This window comes from Camelus ferus, chromosome 5 (assembly GCF_009834535.1).
Source record: "Camelus ferus isolate YT-003-E chromosome 5, BCGSAC_Cfer_1.0, whole genome shotgun sequence".
NCBI lineage: Eukaryota > Metazoa > Chordata > Mammalia > Artiodactyla > Camelidae > Camelus > Camelus ferus.
The window spans coordinates 80,993,258-81,012,564 of record NC_045700.1 but is presented as its reverse complement, the minus strand read 5'-3'; the positions used below and the strand labels follow the sequence as shown (position 1 = coordinate 81,012,564).

General features: G+C 48.8%; 1 protein-coding gene across 2 annotated transcripts in view; it reads left to right on the top strand.

The window, feature by feature from the left end:
* Nucleotides 1-763: 763 nt before the first annotated feature.
* The window catches only part of CFAP65 (cilia and flagella associated protein 65), a 34,564-nt gene continuing 16,020 nt past the window's right edge, over nt 764-19,307 (top strand). The window contains exons 1-17 of one of the 2 annotated variants that reach the window (XM_032480271.1): nt 764-837; nt 1,643-1,688; nt 2,619-2,665; nt 5,091-5,275; nt 9,432-9,534; nt 10,050-10,216; nt 10,406-10,605; nt 10,901-11,046; nt 11,518-11,740; nt 12,109-12,374; nt 12,728-12,928; nt 13,159-13,518; nt 14,958-15,095; nt 16,621-16,866; nt 17,446-17,670; nt 18,607-18,765; nt 19,001-19,151. In XM_032480271.1, the coding sequence (XP_032336162.1) occupies nt 5,103-5,275; nt 9,432-9,534; nt 10,050-10,216; nt 10,406-10,605; nt 10,901-11,046; nt 11,518-11,740; nt 12,109-12,374; nt 12,728-12,928; nt 13,159-13,518; nt 14,958-15,095; nt 16,621-16,866; nt 17,446-17,670; nt 18,607-18,765; nt 19,001-19,151 (2,758 nt within the window). In that variant the 5' untranslated portion in view covers nt 764-837; nt 1,643-1,688; nt 2,619-2,665; nt 5,091-5,102. Of the gene's footprint in view, nt 838-1,642; nt 1,689-2,618; nt 2,666-4,629; nt 5,276-9,431; nt 9,535-10,049; nt 10,217-10,405; nt 10,606-10,900; nt 11,047-11,517; nt 11,741-12,108; nt 12,375-12,727; nt 12,929-13,158; nt 13,519-14,957; nt 15,096-16,620; nt 16,867-17,445; nt 17,671-18,606; nt 18,766-19,000; nt 19,152-19,307 lie in introns of those variants that run through there. The other variant, XM_032480270.1, reaches the window with a different exon arrangement.

Here is a 19,307-nt window from a genome sequence, read left to right as displayed (position 1 = left end):
TAAATTCCAACTTTCCCAAAATGAGAGTTTATTTTCTGGGTTTATCCCTTCAGTCTCTAAGATCTCTCCCCCAACACCCACCTCCATCACTGTCCTGGGTAGAGAAACATCTTTAATTGCCCATAAATGAACTTTGAGATTTTCAGCTTCACCCACCTTAGGAGCCTTCACCAAATGAGACTTCCCACCAAAGGACATAAGAACAAATGAACCAGTGGGCTTCTAAAAATCCATATTATGTGTAACAATGCTTTCTTCATACATTCACCTTCAGATCCCTTCAAAAGAGTTAGCTTCCTGCTGGGCAGGAGGAAATGCCAGGAGAAAACCCCTAGGACACATTCTTTTCCGTCTGCAAAAGGAATTCATTTGCAAAGCAATATGCAAATAAGAAATAACTACGGACTGCTTTTAAGTTAACAATTGCAATCCCCGAGTGAAGTTTCGGTTGAGATTCTGACCCTATGTCACCCAGGCGTATCGAGAAAGAACAGCAGCTATTCCCACTCGTGTGACAAGTTCTTGGAGAAGCGTCCTCCGAATTTGGTCGTCAACTAAAGTACGATTGTGGGGACGTCACAACTATGTCTCGACTGGTAGAAACCAGTTACTACTAGCAGGAAAAGTCTGAGAATAAAAATAAGGTACGCATTAAAGTTGGGCCGTGCTTTCGCCTTCTCTGAACCATGACTCATTCGGGTAGCCGTCGTTGCCCTGGGATACCGGGAGACGCCATGCTCTGCGCGTCCTGTATCTATAGAGACGACAACATGGCGGCGGTGTGAGTTCAGAGCGTTGGTTCCAGGACCAGGGAAGCGGCTCGAGAGGCCAGGGAAGGTATCCGTCCTGGGAGGCCGTCTCCTTTGGGAAGTCGTGGCCAGGGGTCCCCTCCATGTCCTTCAGGGTGCCCCGTGGGACTGAAACTTGGACGAGATCAGCCTGGGGATCTCAGAGAAAGGAGGAACAGCTCTAAATATATTTTACCCCTTCATTTTACCTATTTCTTCCTCCCTCTACTCAACGACCTGTCACTTTTTTCCCTGATCATCTTAAGGACTTTTAGGTTGGAAATTAGGTAAATAAAGGGAGCCGTTGATATATTTTTAAAGATCCTCAAGATTAGAAAAATGGATAAAAACAACACCTCCCTTTCCCAGTGTCCTTACAATGATTGCAGATGTGTGAGTCTTTTGGAAGAGGAGCACGGGCTAGTGTGGAAGTTATCATTGTTAATTATAGTAACATAGGTTTAGCTAGGGCTTTTTCTAATCCTTTATTTCATTCAAGCTTCACATCAACTTTGTGAAATAGGACAACCCTCATTCTACAGGTAGGGAGCCTGAGGCTCAGGGAGATGGAGAAACTTGCCCATCTCAAACGAATCTGAGTAGATGCTGGAACCCAGATTTTCTTGTCCCAGGACCAGTGCTCGCTTCCCTAAGCCCCAAGACCTTGAGATGGACAAGCTTTCTACCTTGTCTCTCATTTCTCCTACATGTGTTGATTGGAAATTTTTTCAGAGTGCTGAGGCAAGGGCTATCTGTAGACTTCCCTAAGGTCACAGGCATGAATGAGGCAGGGAAGTACTACAAAGTTGTCCAGTAGCAGAAAAGTAATGGGATCGTCCTCTCTATCTCCTCAGCTTGCATTTCCTTGATTCCATCTGAACGTCCTCTTCACAGTTGAAGGTAGGAGCTTTGCCTGTCCTGTCTGGTGCTTAACACTGGTACACAGCACTCAGTAAATGCCTTGTAAATGAATGAATAGGTGAATGTAAGATAGGATTTGGACATGTTACCAATTAGGAAAAAGTGAATCAACAGAATCTTTCTGTTCTGGAATGAGTGGTGGGGAAGAGATGGGAGAGTGTCTGATAGAAGCAAGGAAATTTCTAAAGAGTGACCATAAATAAACTTGTTTACTAAAGCATGGTATGTTGTAATAAGGAGCCCCAGACTTGAAAAGAGATATTTTATGCCAAATAAAAGACAATTCACATCTAATCATAAATTGTTATAAGGATTAAAATACCTGTGAAGGACTTACAACACTGCTTGGCACGTGATAAGTTCTTAGTAAATGTTTTTAGAAGTTGTTATTATTCTTTAGATTGTTACTCAAAGAGGTGGGGAAGAATACCAAATAGTCTTAAAAATATACATATGTTCAAAAGAGTATTACATTGATGCTGTTCAATATGGTACCCACAGTTCAGTGTGTGTGCTGAAGGAAGCCTGCTAAAGGAAGGGGGATTTGAGGAGATGGAGCCAGAGTCAGTTTGGGACCCTTGTGTGTCCCCTAGAGCAGGGCCAAGCACCCCTTTGAGCATTTGGTGAAAGCTGTGGACACTCCCTGGAAAAGAGCACATGTCCATACCCATGACATTTTGCGTATAATTTGCCTATAACATTTACATATATATTTGAATATAATTTCCAGCTGCAATCTATCAATGGATCCCTTTGCTTTAGAGGTTGATTCACTTATCCTTGCATTGAGTCATTAATTCAGTGAATGCCTACTTTAAACTTGGACTACAGATCATGTACTGACAGAAGAAACCCAGAACCTTCCAGTCTCATTTGCCTCTTCTTTGTCCTTTATTCCTCTTTTTACAGAAGGCAACACACATTCAGAGGAAACAGAGAGTAAAAGCCAGATAAAGGTAATGCATATGTTTCAGTAACACTCACTGGGGACTTGCTGAGAAATGCCAAGTGTGGCTGTGGAGAGCAGGGCTGCAGGGGCCTCATCCCCAGTTCCCTTTTCCAGGCACCTTTCCTGAATGGTGAGTCTCTAGGTTCCCAGGAAAAGCCCTAGATCTTGTACTCAGGCTCATTCCTCATGGTACCACTTCACAAATGTTGCCAGAGCTCGGAAGCAGGCACTTGTCTGTGACGTTGATAGCCATGGCGAGTCTACTCCGTTGGTCTCTCTTTTTCATTTCCCTCCTGTCTCCCCTCTGGTCTCTTCCCAGCTTCCATGTGGCAGGAAGTCCTGGCTTAGCCAGAGTGCTTCCCTTGGTCTTGTGTTCCAGGCACCCAATGCTCATCGAGGCAGCCCTAAGCCTCTAATGAGGACTGGGGACAACGGGGACTACACCATGAATTCCGGATCATGCCTGAGTGCCAGCACAATGGCTGTGCCCACCATCACTGGCAGTAGTGCAGCCATGAGTGCCTGCAATAGCAGCAATGCTAGTGCCTGTGTGAGGACACATGTGGGGCGGGTGGAGCGTGGTGCAGCAGGGCCGGGCCAGGGGGATGGGTTTCAGGGCAGTAGGGCTAGGAATCTGAGAGGACTCTGCTCTCCTGTCTAAACCCCAGCAGTAGACCCTGCATATACCAAGCCCCATGTGGAATGGAGTGGTGGTAGTCCTGAGCATGACAGTGGAGGAGAGGAGGACGTAGGGAGATGTTAGTCGGAGGCTGATAGAGTAGCGAGTGATTCTCTCTTCTTTCAAAAAGCTCCTCTGGTCTTGACCCTTAGGGCTTTATGTTTGTCCAGTGGGTGAAAGTTGTTTACTTTTTGCAGCTCTTGGGGTTCTCTCTATATGATAGCACAGGGCCAGAGTTGGGGGATGATTGTCTAGGGGTGTGACTATGGGGTATGACTGTGCAGTGTGCGTCCGTGTCGTGTGTGAATTCTCACATCTCCTAAGACATGATGGTTGCATTTGCCTCCCTGTGGACTGGGAGTCATCCCACCCTGCCACCTGTGCCATTCCGGCCCAGTTTGCTCTCATATTCATTCACTGCACTTCCTATCTCTGCTCTGAGCTGGCAGGTGATTGGAAGGTGGGAGGAAGGGAGAAACCAGGGTGTTTCTCTTCTTCCCTCTCTGCTTTTGACAGTGTCTCCATCAGCAACTGCATCTCCCCATGATGCCAGTCCCCACCAGACAGACCTCTGGGCTCTGAGAACCCCACCACCTCATCTAACCTACATGTGGTAGCAGCTTCTTGATTTTGCAAACTTTGGGGTTACTTCACTATCCTCTGGTTGTGCATTAAATTCCTTGTTTGAAATGCCTGGAGTGGCTTATGTTTTCCTAGTTGAGCCCTGCCTGATGCACCAACTGATTTATAATAAATTATCCTTGCTCACCTATGTCACCTTTCCTCCATGGGCAAATCAGGCCATCTGACACACTCTGTAAATGTTGAAACTGAAATGTAAGCTCCAAGAGAGGAGATTTGTCAGTCTTGTTCACTGTTATATTCTCGGCACCTAGCATCGCAGGTAGTCAACAAATATCTATTGAACAGATAAATATGTATCTGTGTTATGTAATGATATAAAAGCAACACTTGGTTAAAGATAAAATAAAATGGCAGTGAGTTGAGCATTCATAACAATTATTGGAAGGAAGAGGCACCTGATTCATTCTCCCACCATCTTGCTGCCCCAGGGATTTTTCCATCCCTCTCTCTACTCAGATAGATAGGGTTTAGGGATCAGCCCATGAAAGGATTTCCCATTACAGACCGGAAGCATTGGCATAGTGTACTTCTAGGATCTTTAGGAACAGTGCTTAGAGTGGCCCCAAAGTCAGGGCATGGGATGTGGGTTGGTCATAGGCAAATTGGCTCTTTTCTCTGCTCCACCAGCCAGGTGAGAGGTGGGAGAGAGAATGGTGGAGTATCTTGTGCTCTGGAAGAGTGCCTGGGCTGGACCACTCAGCTAGGAGAGGCTTCTGTAGGATGGGGAGGAAGGGGTAGGATGGGGAGGAACAGGAGGAGGAGGCAGCACGTGAGTGGAACAGTATCTGAAGATGCACTGAGGAGCAGAACAGGCCAGCTAAGTCTACTAAAGAGTACTGGGTGGAATGACCGTTGAGGCAGCCCAGGGAAGGCTTTAGGGTCAGGGTCTCAGGGAATCTAGTTGGAAAACCATTCCAGTGATCTCCGAAGAGGTAATATCTGACTCCAGGGCCTGCCTGCCTGTCACCTTTTCTCTCCAGAACTTCCTCCAGGGGCAAGGAAGGGTGTAATTCATTACTTTCTGGAGATGGGGAGGTATTTGCCTATTTTCTGGGTCTTTGAGTCATACCCCACTTTCTTCTCCCCCTTCTCCCTGACAACTGAACAGCCTGACATCTCCATGGACACTCAGGTGTGCTTCTCCAAGAAACAAGAAAAAGTGAAGAAGAGGGTCATCTGGGGCATCGAGGTGGCTGAGAAGCTACAATGGAAAGGCTGGGAGCTGGGAAAAGAGATCACCAAGAACCTGGTTCTGAAAAATCTGTCCTTGAAAATCCAGAAGATAAAGTACAGGTACTAATATGAGGGATCAGGGACCAAGCTCCTGGGCCCTCAAGTCCCCAAAGCAGACACCCTTAAATTTTTTTTAATGTCATATAAAACTAGAAGAGTGTATGAAACATGTACGGTTTGCATAATTGTTGAAAGTGGAACTCGTGTGACCAGATAAAATAATGGAATAATAACAGTGTCTGAAGCTCACCTTCTCCCTTAAGTGTCCCTCCCCTCTTGGAATACCTTCCCCACCCATAAAGGTAACCATTAGCCTGACTTTCATGATAATGATTTTTTTACTTTTCTCAGAAGGATTTACCACTTACGTTTACATCCGTAAATGATATAGTTTAATTTTACCTTCTTATGAACTTTATATAAACAGGATAATATGGTATAGTTTAGCTACTCTTTTATTTTGTTCAATTATGTTTGTAAAGCTCATCCACATGCAGATATAGTTCATCCTTTTACATCACAGTATAATATTCCAATGTATGCTTCTATGTATTCGTCCATTCTTTTGAAGGATGTTTGGTTTGTTTCTACATTGGGACTGTTATCAACATTAATGTATAGATCTCCTACTGCACAAGTTTGAGTTTTTCTAGGATAGATACGTAAGAGTAGAATTACTGTGACTTAGAACATGTACATGTTTGCTTTTTGTAGATAAAGCCAAACTATTTTCCAAAGTACTTGTATCCATTTACATTCCCACCAGCCACATATGAGCATTCCCATTCCTCTATATCTTTACCAACAATTGCTATTGTCAAGGTTTAAAAATTTTGCCAATAGTGGTAATTAGTTATGGTTTTAATTTACATTTCTCTGATTACTAATACAGTTGAGTATCTTTTTGTCTGTTACTGGCCATTTTATTTGTGAAATTCATGTTTACGTTTGTGTCCATTTTTCTATTCGATTGTCTTTTTAAAGTTTTAAAAATTGATTTACAACATTATATTAGTTTCAGGTGTACAGCATAGTGATTCAGTGTTTTAATAGATTATGCTTCATTAAAAGTTATTACAAGATAATGTCTATAATTCCCTGTGCTTATCCTATATATCCAATATATCCTTGTTGCTTATCTCTTTTACACATAGTAGTTTGTATCTCTTAATCCCACACTCATATCTTACCCCTCCTGCCTTCCTTTTTCCCATTGGTAACCACTTAATCACTAGTTTGTTTTCTATACCTGTGACTCTGTTTCTGTTTTGCTATACACATTCGTTTGTTTTATTTTTTAGGTTCCACATATAAGTGGTATCATACAGTATTTGTCTTTCTCTGTCTGACTTATTTCTCTAAGCATAATATTCTCTCTGTCCATCCATGTTGCTGCAAATGGATGAATTTCATTTTTTTTTATGGCTGAGTAATATTATATTGAGTGTGTGTGTGTGTGCATGCACGTATATATAGCCACTTGTCTGTAATGGACACTTGGGTTGCTTCAGTAACTTTAGTGATGCTATGAACATTGGGGTGCATGTTATCTTTTCCAATTAGTGTTTTTCTTTCTTTCGAATATACATCCAGGTGTGAAATTGCTGGGTCATATGGTAGTTTTATTTTTAGTTTTTTGAGAAGCTCCCATACTGTTTTCCATGATGGCTGCACCAATTTACATTCCCACCAATAGCATACAAGGGTTCCCTTTTCTCCACATCCTTCCTAACACTTTTTATTTGTAGACTTTTTGATGATAGCCATTGTGACGGGTGTGAGGTAATATCTCATTGTTGTTTTGATTTGCATTTCTCTAAAAATTAGCAATATTGAGCATCTTTTCATCTGCCTGTTGGCAATCTATATGTCTTCTTTGTTAGACTGTCTTTTTTTAACAGAAGTTCTTATCATGGGTACTAATTCTTTGTCAGTTATGTGTTGTGAGTATCTTCTTTTACTTGTGACTTGTCGTTTCCTCTGTCATATCTTTTGAAGAAAAGAAGTTTTTAATTTCAAAGGAATCAAATGTACCAATCTTTTTCTTTGGTGTTTGATACTTTTTTAAAATCTTGCTTAAGTTCTTCTCTACCCTTGCCTAGGTAATGAAGATAGTCTCCTATAGTATCTTCTGAAGATGTTATAATTTTGCCTTTCATGTTTGTCTTTTATCTTTATGGAATTGATATTTGTGAACGGTTTGAAGTAGGGATCTGGTAACATTTTTTTCCCTCAACAAATGTCCAATTGTCCCAACACCATTTATTGAAAAGTTCATACTTTCCCTGATGATCTCCCCACTACTGATGTGTACCTTGTCCATATATATATATATATATATATATATATATATATATATATATATATATATATATGGATCCATTTCTGAACTCTGTTCTGTCTCCCTGCTCTAATTGTCTCTCCCTGGACCAATATCATCTTGAATAGATCTTGATTATCTTGTAATGTAAGTTCTTCGACATCTTTCTTATTCAAGATTTTCTTAGCTATCCTTGGCTCTGAACTTTCACACATACCTTCAAATCAGCTTATCACACATACACATAAACAATTTTTGAGATTTTGATTGGGATTTAGTTGAACCTATAAGTCAATTTGGGGAAAACTGACCATTACAAATTGAGTCTTTCAGGAACATTGTGTATCTGTATTTACTTAGGCCTTTTTTCCTGTCTTGCAATAAAATGTAAAATTTTCTCCATAGACGTCTTACACATCTTTAGAGTTTTTCCCAAGTGTTTTATATTTTTGACAATGCTAAGTGTGATATCTTTTAAAGTTGTTTCATTTTCTGCTTGTTGCTAATATTTTAGAAAGTCATTTTTAAAAATATGAATTTTTTTCCATAACTTTGTGTCCAGCAACCTTGGTAAATTCTCTCATTAATTCTAATAATGTATTTGTTAATTCTTTTTTCCATGTGCAAATTCATATCTTGTATGAAAATGGTATTTTTTCCTTCCTTCAAATCCTTATATCCTTTCTTTCTTTGTCTTTCCTTATTGCACTGTGGAAAAGGAAAGTGCTGAACAGAAGTGGTTGTAGAAGGCATCCTTGTTTTGTTCAGGGTCTCAACGTGAAAGATTCTAGTGTTTCACCGTTAATTTGTATGCTTCCTGTATTTTTTTTTTTTTTTAGACTTTATCAGGTTAAGGAAGTTCTCTCTTTTTCCTAGGTTGCTTAGGGTTTTTCTCTTAAACATATGTTGAAGTTTATCTAATATTTTTCTTTATTGAGATGACCATTTGATTTTTTTCTCTTAATTTGTTAGTATGGTGAATACATTAATTGGTTTTCTATGTTAAATCAACTGTGTATTCCTAGAATAAGCCCAGCTTGGTCACAATAGAGTATTCTTTCTATACACATTGCTAAATTCTTTTCACCAATATTTTGTTTATGGGTGATACTGGCCTGTAATTTCCCTTTTTTCTCATAACTGCCAGGTTTTGATAATAACATGATGGATTCATAGAATATGTTGGTGAGTGTTTGTGTTCTGTTACTGGGAAGATAAGGCTAGAATTATTGAATGTGTGGTTCAGCCTGCTGTGAAGCCATCAGTTCTGTCTCCTTTGTGGGAAGGTTTTTGACTATGTCTTCAATTTTTAGGATAATTTTAGGTAAGGTGACTGTAAAATTTATTGTATAATTCTTGAGTCAGTTTTGGTCAAGTATAATTAGGAATGTATTTATTTTATCTAAACGTTAACAATTATTGGTATAGAGTTTTTGACAATATCATCTTCTTATTAGTATTTTTGAAGTCTGCAGTATCTCTAGTTTTGACCCACCTTGGAACTCTACAGTTCTGCTGAGGTCTCTGCTTGGAAAGGCATCCCTGGAATCTCCATTCACAGCTTTGGTTTCCCCCAACTAAGGGCTCAGGGATGTGGTTAAATCAGAGCAGCCTTCCCCATCCCAGGCCCTACTGACCACCATGTGCCCCTGAGGTACAGGTGCTGCTCCTCTTGCCCCGTATCTTTTCATCCAGCGCTGTGACACCCGGCGTGAAGGTCTGCAAGAAAAGGGACAGGATGAGGGAGACAGGTCCTCCAGTGACAGAACCCCTGCGTTTTCCCTTCCACAGTCCCACGGACTCAAGCCTGCTTGGCTTTCCAGGGTCTTCCCTAATCTTTCTGCCCCTTCTAGTTTTCTAAACCTCAAGTGCTTATCCCCTGGCTCTCTCCCACAGGCCCCCCAAGACCAAGTTCTTCTTCACGGTCATCCCCCAGCCCATCTTCCTGAGCCCAGGCATAACCCTCTCACTCCCCATCATCTTCCGGCCTCTGGAGGAGGTAAGGTCGGTCGCCATGAGTGGAGGGCAGGGAGGATCACAGGCACCTTGGAGCAGGAGACAAGGGCAGAGCAGCAAGGAGCTCCCCTACCACACTCATATCCCACTGGCTGTAGCCAAAACTCTAGATTGGAAAGCCCTGGAGAGGCTTAGACCCTAAACTCATTAGATAGAGGGGGCTTCCCAGTTGCACGTTGGTGGAGGAAGCCTGTGTTACTGTGTTGGCCATCAGAAAGCCCTGGATTCCTTGGCCTCTTCCTGTTCTCAAAAATGTTCCCCCAAATATTCTGTTCCTCACAAAAGAGGTCCCATATCTCTGAGATCAAGACAGTGCTGGAGAACAGGTAACTGACCCTCTTCAGAGACTGAGATGGAGGACCATGGCCCAATCCAGCCCTCAGTGGTTGTGTTGAGGGGATGGCCAAGGGCAGGGCAGGTTGAAGTGAGTGGTTCTTGAGTACCACCCAGGTGCCACTGATCAGCGACCGCCTCTGCCTCCCCGCCCCCACACTGCAGAAGGAGTACACGGACCAGCTGTGGTTTGAGAAAGCAGAGGGGATGTTCTGTGTGGAACTGAGGGCCACCCTGCCTTGCCACAATCTGATCTGTCCACCGTCCCTGCAGTTGCCCATGTGTGCCATGGGGGACATGGCCGAGGCCTGGTTCTGTCTGGACAACGTGGGGTGAGGGGAGTGGTGGAGGCTCAGAGGTGGGAGGGGTGAAAACTGTGAGGAGGGTCCCTGGGAGCAGGAGAGACCGGCATGTCTGGTGGTGAAAGTGGGTAGGGGGTTCAAGGGGGCGTCTCCGCCTTTCTAAAGCAGGGGCAGTGGTCAGAGTGAGCCCAGTGGCTCTGACCTGCCCACTCCCTCCAGGGACCTTCCCACCTTCTTCATCTGGGAGTCCCCCAGCCCCTTTCAGATGCTGCCCACCACGGGGCTGCTGGAGCCAGGCCAGGCCTGCCAGATCAAGGTGACCTTTCAGCCAATTCTGGCTGTCATCTATGAAGTTCAGGCCACGTGCTGGTACGGCGAGGGCAGCAAGCAGAAGACCAGCATCCGGCTGCAGGCTGTGGGTGAGGCCCGGCCTCTCACCTGTCCCCAGAGCCCCCCTGCTGCACCTCCCTGGGTCTCAAAGCTTCAGTGTGCCCCTGCTCCGGCCTGCACCCCACCCTGGCCTGGCCCACATGGGACCTCCTCCAGCCTCCTGCCCTCCCCCGAGCCCTGCAGGCTTTGCCTTTTCTTTTCTTTCTTTGGTGTCACAGACTGGTGTTTCCCTGGAGACACCTGTCTTCTTTGAGGGCTATTTAGCTGGGGCCACAGAGACCCTCCTGGTGGGTTTCTCCCCAAACCACCCCATCCCTGCCCTAGCTAAATGCGCACAGCTGCTGGTGAGCATAAAGCAGAAGCGCCCGGAGGACCAGGATGTCGAGGGCTTCCAGAAAGTGTTGCACTTTGGCTCTGTTGCTGTGGGCTGCACCGCTGAAAGGCAGATCAAGCTGTATAACCCGTCAGTGGTATGCGTCCTGTGCATATAGGGGAAGTGGGGGCAGGGACCACAGGGCCAGGTGCTCTTAAAACCCACCCCTGTACAGAATGCTACAAGCCCCACGTTACCCTTGTCTGTTGATACACTCAGGTGTCAACAGGGATCCCCTCTCCTCTCAGCTGGGAGCTGGGCTGGGATATACCTTGGCCCCCAGAGCAACTCCAAGAGCAGCCCTAAGTTTATCCTGGTGCCAGGATACAGCTAGCTTTTATGATACCTTTGGGAAAAGAAAAAGGTGCCCCCTCTGGGTGGTCCCAATGCAGAGCACCTGGCTTGGCCCGTTCCTTCCTCCTGAGGGTGTCAGCCTCGCTCCATGATCAGAGTTGACAAGTGGGGCACAGGTGGGACAACAGGTGCCCTCACCCCCTCGGCTGGGCACTTTGAGACAGACTGCCTCACCCTGTGACCTGACCCCTCCCGCCTCCACCTGGCCCCACAGGTAAGCGCCCCCTTCAGGATCGAAGTGGCTCCAGACATGCTGGCCAAAGACCAGGTCTTCTCGTGCCCCACGGCCCATGGCATCGTGCCCCCGGGAGAAAAGAAATGTGTGTCAGTGTTCTTCCACCCGGAGACCCTGGACGCCAGGACTGTGGACTACTTGTCCATCATGACCTCTGGCTGTGCCTCCCAAACCCTGCTCAAAGTTGTTGGTTTCTGTAGAGGTACTGGCAACCCTAGGACCCTGCACTCCCTCTGGAGACAGGAGCAGCCCATGCCTATGGTTGGCAAGTGCCTGCTCCTGAAGAGTCCAGCGCCTTCCTGCCCTCAGCCTGGGTATCTGCTGCCCCCTGGTGGGCTCAGTGAGGAATCAGTTACGGACACTTGGAGATAATGTTGCCCTGCTAACGTGGTGACCTGGAGGTCTTCTCAGGCCGCTGGGGCTCTGGGCTTTTCCAATCCAGTCTTCTCTCTCCAGGCAGTGCCACCTCCCATCAGTGGTACCCTTTCTGAGACATCCTCGGGGAGGCTGATACCCCAGCCCCACCCAGGTGGCAAAGCCCACTCACAGGGCCCCATCTCCTGTGCCCAGGTCCTGATGTGTCCCTGCAGCACTACTGCGTCGACTTCAGCTGGGTCAACCTTGGAGAGTGCTCGGAGCAGTGCCTGTGGATTGAGAACAAGTCGGACTGCACGGCTCACTTCCAGTTCGCCATTGACTGTCAGGAGAGTGTCTTCAGCATCAGACCTGCCTTCGGGACCCTGGTGGGCAAGGCCCGCACGACCCTGCACTGTGCCTTCCAGCCCACTCACCCCATTATCTGCTTTCGGCGGGTGGCCTGTCTCATCCACCATCAGGTGAGCTGTCAGGGAGAGGTGAGGAAGGGCCCAGTCTGATGCCCAGTGATGAAGACAATGCTTGGTGCTCAGTCCCCAATATTCTGGAACTTCTGGAACTTTGGGGCTGAGTGGGCCAGTCTGGCCCTGACTGCTGCCAGGGCAGACTTTACCGCTGCTGCTGCTGCTAATGGGCTGGGGTAAGGGGATTGGACCTCACCCCATGCAGCAGGTGTGGGGCAGAGAGCCTTGAAGTGATGACCCCAACCCAGGCCCCTGGAGAAGGTGTTACAAATTGTGCCCTGACCAGCTGGTCTGTGGCCAAGGTGGTGAGTAGAGGCCGAAATCTAGCCTCACACAGACAAATGTCACAGGACCCACTGTTCCTGGACCTGATTGGGACCTGCCACTCGGACAGCACCAAGCCAGCCATCCTGAGGCCTCAGCACCTCGCTTGGTACCGCACACACCTGGTGCGGGGCCTGACGCTCTACCCCCCCGACATCCTGGGCACGATGCTGAGGGAGAAGAAGCTGGAGCAGGATAAGAATGGAGCCCTGATGATTCCCATTGAGGTTCGCTGGGCCCCTCTGGGGTCCCCAGGGGCAGGCTGCCTTCCCCAGCTTCATGCCCTCTTCTCTAGCATTCTTGGGCATCCTGTGCTCCAGAGCCCTGGGGGCACTTTTAGTAGTCGGGGGTGATATGTGTGGAGCTCTTGTAGCCTTTTCCAGAAAAGAGCACGTAGATGAGGGACAGCAAGAGGAATGGCAGCTGGGCCCCTGCCCACCCATCTCTCCCTATGCAGGACCTGGAGGACACACCAGCCCCACAGTATCCCCTCATCCCCCCCATGACCGAGTTCTTCTTTGACGGTACCAATGACATGGCCATCTTCCCCCCGCCCGTCAGCATTGAGCCTGTTGAGGTGGATTTTGGTGCCTGTCCCAAGCCCGAGGACCCCAACCCTGTCCCCCTGTGCCTGATGAACCACACCAATGGCAAGATCACTGTGGCCTGGACATGCAGGTCTGACTGCCCCTTCTGGGTGACCCCCAACACCTGCGATGTGCCCCCACTCAAGTCCATGGCCATGCGCCTGCACTTCCAGCCGCCTTACCCCAACTGCCTCTACGCCGTGGAGCTCGAAGCCTTTGCTATCTATAAGGTGTGTGCGGGCAGATGAGACAGGGAATGTGGGTTCTCTGCCTTGGAGCCTGTATGGCAGGGTGTGGGGTTGGAGTGGGTGATGGGTGTAATGGAGGATCCAGCCTCTCTGTCCCAGGTTCTGCTCCCTCTCCTCCTTGTCTTCTGGGCTAGACTGCATACTGGGTGGTTTGTCTCTCCCAGGCTTGTGGCCTGCCTTGGCCGAGGGGCTTCCTGGCCCATCTGGTTATGTCTCACTCACATGTGCCTCCCACCCTCCCTGGAGGGAGGACTCAGGGGAGCTCAAGCCCCTTGGAAAATTTTAGTGCACAGGGAGTAGTTTCCTGGGGCTCCTGGCTTCTCTCTAGTCCCTGAGGTAGAAAGTGGTCCCTCTAAAGGAGTGGTGGGTAGGAACTAAGGCCTGGAGGGTGGAGTCAGGGGCACCGGCTATTAGGGGAGGGGCTTCTAGCACAACTTCCTATGATCAGGGAACTGGCAGTCCCAGCCAGCCTCAAAGTCCCTCCTCATCTCGTCAGTCCTGCCCTTTCCCTCCCTTCTCAGCTCTGCCTACCCTGTTCTCTCCCAGTGGAGGGAAGAGCAGAGCCATGCAGTCAAAATCAGAGCCCTTACCAGCTATGTGACCTTGGGCATGCTCCTTAATGTCTCTGAGCCCCGGTCTTTTTATCTATAAACTTAGGATCACATCCAAACTTTTAAGAAGTTTTTCAAAAGCTGAGTCTTCAGTTGCCACTAATATCTTGGCATTCGGGGGACATGGAGGTTTGTGGGAATGAGGCTGTGGACACCTGTCTTTGATGAGCCCATCAGACTTTTAAGTTACAGGCTCAAGCCCTTTGCTGTTTGTTACACCAACCACCCACATGTGGCCGCTGAGCACTTGAACTGTGTCTAGTCCCAACTAATATGGGCTGTAAGTGGAAGAGACCTGCTGATTTCCAAAACTTAGCATGAAAAGAATGCAAGATGTCTCACGCATCACTTATATATTGATTATATGTTGAAATGAAAAGATTTGGGGTCTACTGGGTTAAATAAAATGTATTATTGAAATTAATTTTACATGTTTCACTTTGTCGATGTGGCTACTAGAACATTTAAAGTGACGTTTGTGGCTCACACTTGTGGCCTGCTTTATATTTCTATTGGCCAGTGCTTCTCTGGGCACATTCCTGCAGAATGAATGCTGCTTTCACATCCCAGCCCCACCCTCATCCTGCTGCGAGGATTACAGAGCCCGAGTTTGCTGAGTGTTTGGTGCAGAGCCTGGCACACAGCGGGAGGGACTGTTATGACTGCTGTTGTCCGTGCTGTCTTCCCAGGGGGCCTCTGCCTTCTGTGCCCCATGTAGGACTCCTGCAATACAGTGCGGGGTGGCAAGCCAGGGTGCCCCACAGGTCAGACACAGGACTCAGCTTGTCCATGGGTCCGGCCCTCCTGCAGGTCCTGCGGAGCTATAACAACATCGAAGAGGACTGCACCGTGTGCCCATCCTGGTGCCTGACACTCCGGGCGCGGGGCCACAGCTATTCTGCTGCCTTGGAGCACCACATCCCTCAATATTCCCTGGATGCCCCCAAGGTGAGCGTGGCCCCAGCAGCAGTGGGAGGTGGGACAGGGCAGCCTGGCCTCTGCCAAGGCCTACATACCCTTCTCCTGTCTCTAATGGTCTCAGAAACTTGTCCAGCACCCTCCCTGGCCATCCCAACCTCCCCACCACCAGCCCCTGGGGCTCTGTACCCATCAAGGACTCTCTCCTGGGCCACGACACTGGGAGTGGGGAGAATCTGGGGCTTGGACTACTGGCTCCCATCTGCTCCATCTGAAATTCTCCCCAATCCTCTAACACTCAGGTTTGAAATTCTCCAGCTCCTTCATTTGCCGTGTTTACTGAGTTCCTGCTGGGGATACAACCACCCACCCCGTGAGCCCCTGCCCTTGGGGATTATCCAGACCTGCAGAGTCGCAGAGCCAGCCCCTTGGCTTAACCCAATCCTCAGGGAGTCATAATTCCCAGGCTTCACCCTTGGAGGCCCCATCTGACTTCAGCACCAGGATGACACAAGGTTTAAAAACACAGATCCTGGAGCCAGATGGCCAACTTCCAATTCTGGTTTCTCCTTCGAAGTCTCTTCCCAGCTTCTGTTACCACTGCAGGTTTTTCATCCGTCTGCACTTACCCTCGTGCCTCATATTATTGCTGGAAAGGTGCTACTTTTCGATATTGTGCTTGGGGACGATCTTGCCCCTCCTCCACTAGTTACACTTCTGCTGAAGGGTGACCCTTTCTAAATCCATCCTGACTGCTTAGGGTTCCCTTCTCACTGACTACCCCCCCACCCCTTTCCCTTGGCTAATTCCTCCCAGTGGTTTGTGGCCTTTACTGCAGTCCAGCAGATTCTGGGCCCCTGTGTCCCAAGCCACCTCTGCCCCCCTTCCACCCCAACTCATGCACATGTGCTCATTGCCCCAGCAGGATGGGGCACCTGGCTCAGTGATTTCAGCCTTGTGTTTTGTCACCAGCTCAGCTCTGGTGCTGGCCACACTTTAGATGCTTTAGGAATGTTTGGCAGCTGGGATTGCTGGGGCTTTCCTTTCTCAAAGTGGGGTTCCCCTCAGCTACTGGCATGAGAATCATCTAGAAAGCGTTGCTTACCCCAGAGCTTCTAGACCAGGATCTCTGACCATAATTTTTTTATCTAGTCATCTGTTGATGGACATTTAGGTTGCTTCCATGTCTTTTATTGTAAATAGTGCTGCTATGAATATTGGGGCACATGTATCTTTTCAAATTAGAGTTTCCTCCAGATATATTCCCAGTGCAACTGGGTTCTCCAAAGGATGATTTGAGGGCACCCTAAAATGAAAGAACCTTGATGGGGGCAGTCTTAGGGGCCTGAGTTTCCCAGGGCCAGTTCCTGTGGCCACACCATCTCCCAGTCTGGAGGTCTCTGGAGGACTAAAGCATTTTTTGGTTGCACAGAGGCATCTGGGATCTCCTTGGAGACGACTCCACCGAAGCACACAGAGACTTACCCGACTGTATGTATGGGGGAAGGGGGAGTGCATAAATCTGAGCACGGGTCCCTCTTCTCTCCCATCCCAGCTATTTCCTGCAGTGTCCCCCAGTGAACCCTCCTACCGCAGCTTACTCCTGATCAACAAAAGCTCCATGCTGCTGACCTTCAACCTGGCCCCCAAAAGCAGCTCGGACATCTCCCTGCGGCCCAGCTCAGGCCTCGTGGCCCCTGGGGCCCACAAGATCTTCCTCATCTGTACCTACCCCAAGGGCAATTCCTGGAAGCAGCACATTTTCTACTTGCAGTTCAATTTTTGTCCCCAGTATCTGAAGGTATGAGGCAGGAGTAGGGGACTGGGTCCCTGGGAGGGGACCATCGTCTGGCCCCCCTTTTCAAAGTCACATTCTGGGGCTAGTCTCTAAGGCTCCTCTAAGTAGCCAAGGGGCTGTTCCTCCTCTAGGAAGTGGCATAGCAGGGAGAGGACCCCTTGGCCACATCTGGGAACAGCTATCCTCAGGGCCCTGCCTGTCTACCATATGGGATCTGGGACAAGAAAAGGGGTATAGACGTCCCAAAGGAAGGAGTGGGGGCAACACAAGACTCATATCTGCAGGTGGTAGAAGGTGTTTGGGGCCAGGCCAGGGAAAGCGTCCACGGTGTTGGAACTATGTCTGGCCCATGAAATGGTCTGCACATCCTCTCTCAGTCCCTGAGTTCTTTTCAGGAACTATCTCCTGGGCCAGTCATCCATACTCTGCCTTTGACAGAAGCTGCCCATGCCCAGCTGGCAGAGGGCCTTTTGCTGCTCCCTCCAAGGGTGAAAAGCTGCCCACCTGTGGCTTCCTGGACATTTGGGGGAGCCAGGGCTGCAGGGTAAGTTCAGGGCACTGTCCTCCCTTCTCTGACCTCAGGAGGTAAGCATGCAGAGCCGGGAAGAGCCACTGCAGCTGAAGCTGGACACCAGTAAAAGCGTCTTCTTCAAGCCCACCTGGGTGGGCTGCTCCTCCACCAGCCTCTTCACCTTCCGCAACCCCTCGCGTCTGCCCCTGGAGTTTGACTGGAGGGTCTCCCAGCAGCACCGAAAGATGCTTGCCGTCCAGCCCACCAAGGGGATTATCCAGCCCAGTGAGAGCCTTGTGAGTGCCCTGCCACACTGCCAAGGGCTGGAGGGAAGGGCACCCTTCATCTTCACCTTCACCATCACCTCTTAGTCATGCCTATCACGGGTCAGGCTTACTGTGTGTACCCTCCCATTTAATTCAGTCATTTCTTCCAGCCTTCCTACCTTATGAGTAGATATGATTGTTATCATCATCATACCCCCATAGTGCAAAGCAGAATTGAGACTTAGAGGGGATAAAAGCCATTTACTAAGACTCTGCATTAGGAAGTGCAGAACTGGGATTTGCACCAAGGTTTCTAATGTCAGAGCCCAGGGGTGAGTCCACTCTCCATCCATGGTCCCCAAAGCTGTGAGATCACTGGGAGGTGGTGTGGAGCAGCTGAAATTGGGGTCAAATGGGTGACTATTATTAAGGAATGAGGAAGAAGACTCCTAGAGATCCCAGCAGTAGGTCCCTAGAAGGGAGGGCATGGGCTGGGACCCAAACTATCAGACCCTCATCCTTGGTTTAGGGCCTTATAGACTAGTTGGGGAGACAAAACTTGGGCCAAGGCCCACCAGGACACAGTGTCTGTAAGAACCCGGGGTAGTAATCTGCAAGCTGAAAGACCACGTAGACTCTGGAGTCAGCCTCAAGAGTTCCCACCCCAGCTTCCACCAAGCACCCTCAACAGCTGTGTGACCTTGGGCAGGTTACCCCCACTTCTCTGAGTCTCCAGTTTCTCATTAGACAATGAGGAATTAAAATAATACCACTTACCTTGTGAGGATAAAGAATTGAGGGGGTTAGGGAGAGAACACGGTGCATGATGTATATAAGTGCTGGCACAGGGAAACACTCAGAAAGGGTTACCATAGCTTGAGATGCTACAGTGGGACCTCAGATGCCCAAGAGCCTGGGCAGGGGTTCCCAGAGACCCCCATGCAGGGATAACTTCTGTGACCCCAGACGCTGACGTGGACCTTCAGCCCTCTGGAGGAGACCAAGTACCTGTTCCGAGTGGGGATGTGGGTCTGGGAAGCCGGCCTGCCCCCAGACACCAAGCCCCCTGCCACCACCCGCTACATGCTCCGGCTGGTGGGTGTGGGCATCACCAGCAGCCTCTCCGTGAGTGGGGGGACCCTGGCGGGTGGGAGTGGGGGCCAGGGGGCCAGAGCATAAGTGGGAGGGAAAGCCCTGGGGTGTCTGACTCCAAGAAGGCAGGCGATGGGAGTCTTCTGGTCCCCCAGCCTGCACCCCTAGACCTGTCCTTCCTTGGGGATTCTGAGGCCAGGAGTGAGGAAACCAGGGCCATGGGCCTGGGAGAGCCCCCAACTCCTGGCTGGCTGACTCTGGCCCTCAGGCAAAGGAAAAGGAGCTGGACTTTGGGAACGTGTTGGTGAACAGCAAGCAGTCCAGGATACTGGTGCTTCTGAATGATGGCAACTGCACCCTCTATTATCGCCTGCTCCTGGAGCAGAACAGCCCTGAGGTTGTTGGCAACGGCCCCCTCGGTACTCAGGCCTGGGCAGGACTGGGGCCGGGAAGCAGGCATTGAGGGGCGCTGGTTAAGACTCGTTAATCAGACCATGGTTTGGGGCAGGCAGAGCAGGGATTAAAACTTGGTGCTTCCACTTCCTAGATGTGTGGCATTGGTGGGTCCTCTCTGA